The sequence below is a fragment of the Sminthopsis crassicaudata genome, chromosome 3 (genome assembly GCF_048593235.1).
Source record: "Sminthopsis crassicaudata isolate SCR6 chromosome 3, ASM4859323v1, whole genome shotgun sequence".
Lineage (NCBI taxonomy): Eukaryota > Metazoa > Chordata > Mammalia > Dasyuromorphia > Dasyuridae > Sminthopsis > Sminthopsis crassicaudata.
Genome location: NC_133619.1, coordinates 609,432,656 through 609,437,878, shown reverse-complemented (window position 1 = coordinate 609,437,878; position 5,223 = coordinate 609,432,656). Strand labels below are relative to the sequence as shown.

General features: G+C 57.8%; 1 protein-coding gene across 1 annotated transcript in view; it reads right to left on the bottom strand.

The window, feature by feature from the left end:
• WNT4 (Wnt family member 4) overlaps nt 1-4,964 on the bottom strand; it is a 55,404-nt gene extending 50,440 nt beyond the window's left edge. Inside the window, exon 1 of the mRNA XM_074305932.1 lies at nt 4,731-4,964. Coding sequence (XP_074162033.1) covers nt 4,731-4,807 — 77 coding nt within the window. The 5' untranslated portion in view covers nt 4,808-4,964. The remainder of the gene's footprint in view (nt 1-4,730) is intronic.
• Nucleotides 4,965-5,223: the final 259 nt, after the last annotated feature.

Below are 5,223 nucleotides of genomic sequence, written 5' to 3'. Positions count from 1 at the left end.
GAATTCATTTGTCCAGGGCCACACAGCTAACCCTAACCCTAACGGGGCGGCACACTTGAGACGCAAGGCAGTGGTGGAAAGAAGACTGGATCGGGTGGGCAGGGGATCTGCGACTTTCCACCTGGGGGATTTGGGGTACTTTCATAAGCCTCAGTTTTTTCATCTCTAAAATGAGGGGGTTGGACGAGTACTCTTCCAGCTTTACATCAAGGATCCTATGAACCCAGAGCTTGTAGGAATCCAATTCTAGGGCTCTTTCTGCTGCCCCTCTAGGAAGGATAAAGTGTCGGTTTGAAAAATGCTCCAGTGCTTTGAGTAAATGCCCTTCAAGGTCAGGGGGAGTGCTTTACTTTGGCCCATCCTGAGGATCTGTCAGTGAGAAGGGGAGGGAAGGGAATCTACCCCATGGCAGGCTCTCTGCTTAGAGCTTTGCAAATATCGCATTCGATTCTCACAACAAGCTTGGGTAGACATACTCTTATTATCCCCATTTTACAATTGAGGAAACAGAGGCAGACTTGCCCAAGATCATTTTTCCAGGAGGCATCAGACTAGATTTGAACTCGGGTCTTCCTCACTCTCCTCTGCCTTCCTCCTTTCTACTCGATTCCTCGGGCAAACAATGATTACTTTCCTCCTCATTTCCCTTCTTCCCCAGTTATAGTGATCTTAGTTTTTCAAAGTTCGTTGACTGATACTCAGAGCAGCCCAGGTGCGTGGTCATTAGCTACAGTAAATTATTTGTCAGCTGTCCAATGGTTAGTGAGTGACCGATCCAGGGGAACTTTGTTCCCTCAGCAGTCAGTGCGGTCCCCTCGACACTGGCTAGCCCAAAGCAGTCACATGTCTAGAGAGTGTAGCCTGTTTCTCCACAGCCTGCACACATCAGGATGAGCCCTGTCCTCTGGAGGGGATTCTCACTGGCTGAACCCCATACCCAGAATTCTCTCCCAATAGAAGTCTGCCTCCCAGATTCTTTCAACTCTCAACCAAAGAATTGCCCTTAATGCTAGTGTCTCCTTTGAGCTTATCTCCAATTTATCTTGTTTATACATAGTTGTTTTCATGTTGTCTGCCCCACAGTTCTGTGAGCTCCTTGAGGGCAGGAGCTGACTTTGCCTGTCTTTGTATCCCCAGCACTTAACACAATGCCTGGCCTCTGGTAGGTGCTCAATAAATGTTGAATGACACAACCATTAAATAACAGAACCTCAGTTTGAACTCAGGTCCCTGATGACAAATCCAATATACTTTCCAATGCATGGTATCACCTCACTAGTTATTTCATAGCTCCGCCTAGCTGTACAACTAGATGAAAAACTTCTTTTTATTTTTATTTTTTTTTTTTTAACAATCGAGGTTAAATGACTTGTTCCGGGTCATACAATGTCTGAGTCTGGTTTTGAACTCAGGTCACTCGGGAGCCAATGCTCTATCCACTGGGTCACCTAGCTGCCCCTAAAAGACATACTTCTTGAGATGTCAAGCCTCTCCAGCAGAGGGGCTGGCTAATGCAGGAGGCATAATGAAGTGGATAAATTAGGGGGTTTGGAGTTGGGAGCCCTTCATAGTCCTGGGATCACGGATCCCAGGATTATACTTGGGAATCAGAAGTCTAGATGGGAAAGACCTCAGAGCCCAGCCAGCACAAGCCCCTTGTTTTAAACTAACTACAGCTCTTGAGGAGTGGGGGTTGCTTTCTTTTTGTATCCCCAGCACCTGACACATAGCAGATTCTTAAATAAATGCTTTTTGATTAAGGCCCGAGGAGGTAAAATGACTTGATAAAGGTCACACAGGCAGGCTCAGAGAGGGGGATTTGAATCCAGGCTCTCCTGTATCCCAGCTTTGTGCCTTTTCTACTCTCCCATGCGGTAAATTGTTTAATGGTCACTAAAAAGAGTACCTACCTTTTGGAAGCTGAAATATCCAGGGTGTCCCCAAAGTCTTAGTGCAGTCAAAAGCTCTAAGACCTAAAACTGCATTAAGATTTTTGGGACATTCTGTTTATAGGAGTGCTTTATAAACTTTGTAAACAAAAATGGGAACTATTATGGCGACTTTTTCCCTTTCTATTTCCCCCTATGGGGGCCTTGTGCTGGGTGCCTTTCACCTAGTTCTGGACCCATCAGGAGATGATCAGTAATTCAGTTTAATGACTGTTTATCTGTTTGGGACCGGAGTAGATGCTCTTTGAGGTCCTTTCCAACTTGGAGCGTCCATTCCCCCTGGATTCTCTGAAACATGTGGAATGCCTGTTGATTGACCTCATCTTGGAACCCGGCCAGGAGCTGGGATGCCAATGCTCAGGGCAGTGTAGCCTCAGAAACTTTCCTTTGGCCTTTGGCGGTTAAAGGGGTGCCGGTGAGGCTATCCCCAGGATCCGCTGCCCCACTGCCGACCGGCCTGTTGGCCCCAGAGAACAGCTTGACTTCTGCCTCTAGGGCCTTTCCCTGCTCCCATAATATAAAAACTGGACCCCGGAGGTTCCCCATGGTCTGCAGAACCCACTGAGCAGTTGTGCCCTGGCTGGGAAACAGAAAGGAAAGGGGGCTTCTCCTTCTTGGGAGTGGGGCTAATGTGGGTTTATGTAGGCCTCTCTGTACTCCTAAATGATCACGATTCCCAGCCAGATTGGGGCGCTGGGAAGAACTCTGGCTGGACATCCGGTAAACTTAGGGGTGCTTCCTGCCTCTGTCACTTGACTATGTCACCCGGGACAATTCACTTTCCTTCCTCTAAGCCTCAATTTTCCCTTCTGTAAAACAGGAAGATTTATAGGATTTTTAAGTATCTTGCCACCAGGGACAGAGGGATCACGGGACTGAAAGCTGGAAAGGACCTTGGAGCTCATTTCATCTGATTGTTGTGAGCAAGTGCCTCCTGAGCTCCACAGCCGGGCAGAAATGGCAGCTAATACTTGCTTGATGTACTCTCCACTATCCCGGTGATAGGAGAGCCCCCACCCCAGCTGGCTAGGCTGCGTGTAGCACTTGGCTCCTTGACGAGATGCCCAAGACAAACAAACAGCCCTGATTCACACAGCTTAGGCCACTGACCCCTGGGACGGACCCTACCTCTCTCCATGTAGAGGCCAAACTTTGCTTACGAGGTGCGGGGGCTCTGCAGCCGTCGTCCCTCCCAGTCCTCGCCCAAGGCTCAAGCCTGGGGGTCTCCTCCTCCAGCTTCAGAGCTCTGCTACCCAGTTCCCACCGGCCGGGGAGGGGGATGGATGGCGCTGGCCTGGGTTTGTGTAAGCACCACAGGGCAGCTCCCGAAGTGTTAATCAAATTAGGAATCCAAGAAAAACAAAACTGTCTACCAGCCACTTGCAGCCTCCCCCAGGCTCTGCCCCAAGTGGGTCTCCTGAGCAGCTGGGAAAGTTCCACATCACCTCAGTCCCCCAACTCCCCGGTGCCTCTGACCCCAACTGAACACAGCTCCTTCCCAGCAGGCCCGGCAGGCCACAATGACCTCATAGCAACAGCCAGTGGACACTTAAGGCAAACTCATGGGAGACGTTTGTTCTCCAGTCTTCATGCAGAGAGAAAATTTTTTTCCTCTCTCCGCGGTCTCCATGGAAACCCCAGGCTACACTGTTGGTTATATCCCCCCTTTAGTCCCTCGGATCAATATTGGGGTCTAGACTCCCTGGGCAGCGAAATAAAACAGGACTGGATTATGCTCGCAGGTGCTGCTGCACCGGGGGAAGTGGGAGGGGGGCGGATGCCAGGGTGGAGGCAGAGGAGGGAGGACCCCCCCCTTTCCCGGCCTCTCTCCCCCAGACCAGCTCCAACACCCTCTCACATCCCGGGCTGTGGGGACCCTCCGGAGATCACCGCACCCCCGCACGTTGAGCAGGGTGGGGAGAGCGAAGTTCCCGCGGGGGCCCCTGAAGGCCACCGGCCGGCTAGAAGCTTGGGAGCCGGGACGGGGTGGGGGCGGGGGACGGTATTGGGTGGAGAGGTCCTTCTCCCCTTCAGCCCAGGCTGTCCTTTGGGGAAAGGGATTCAGGACCAAAGCCGGGTCAGCAACCTCGCACCCGCCATTAGCAAACCTGGCCGGGCCGGCCCCTCCCCGCGCCCCCCGCCTCCGGCCCCTCCGGGCACAAACAGGTCCCTGCACGCCAGCTCTCCCGCGGGCCGCCGGCGGCGGCGGCACCTCTGCAGAGCGGAGGAGCTCCGGGGGCTCTTCCCGGGATTAACCTGCTATTAAACCCGGAGCCTTTCTCACAGATTGACTTTCACCACAGACCTGTCAGAGCCGCGCCGGCCGAGTCCCCGCCGGAGCGAGGGGAAGGGCAGGGGACCCGGGCCAGGGGGCGGCGGGGGAGCTGGCCCATCGGCCGGGACGGGCGCCCCTTCTCGCAACCGCTCCGGCTCCCCCGGCCCCGGCTCCCCCGGCCCCGGCTCCCCCGGCCCCGGCTCCCCCGGCTCCGGCTGCCCCGGCCTCGGCTCCCCCGGCTCCGGCTCCCCCGGCCCCGGCTCCCCCGGCTCGGGCTGCCCAGGCCGACGGCGGCCCCGCGGGGCTCGGGTGATGACTCTTATCCCGCGGCGGGGGTGGGGGAGCACACGGGAGGGAGCCGGAGGAACACCTGCTCGGCGCCGCGCGGACCCCGGCCCGGGCCCTCAGCCGCCGGCACTCCCCGCGCCGCCGGCCCCCGCCGCGCCCGCCCTGCCCGCTCTGCCCTCCCGAGCTGCTCGCGGCTCCTCTCCCCCAGCCCCACTTACAGCCAGTTGCTGGCGGCGGCCGAGAAGACGGCGAAGACCAGGAGGCGCAGGGAGCGCAGGCAGGAGCGCGGGCTCATCGTGCCGCCGGCCCCGGCCCGGGCAGCGGCCGCGCTGGGACCCTCCCGTCGGGGCTGCAGGTGGGCAGCCCGCGGGCTCCGAGTCCGAGTCCGGGAGCCAGAGCCGGGGCCGGGCCGGGGCCCGCGCCGGGCGGGGAAGGGAGGGCAGGGCAGGGCAGGGCAGGGGGCGGCGCGGCGGGCGGGGCGGGGCCGGGCCGGGGCCGGCGAGCAGGCGGGCGGGGGCCGGCGGGGCGCTCCCGGTCTCTGCTCCGCTGCGCTGCGCTGCAGGCTGCCCGGCGGCTCCTGCGCCCGCTGCCCGGCTCCGCGCCGAGCCGACTGTCAGCGCAGCCCCAGAGTCCCGAGATGCGGCGCAGGAGGGAGCGGGGAGGCGGGCGGGGGGGCGGGCCGGGGGCGGGCCGAGGATGGGGTTACCTGGG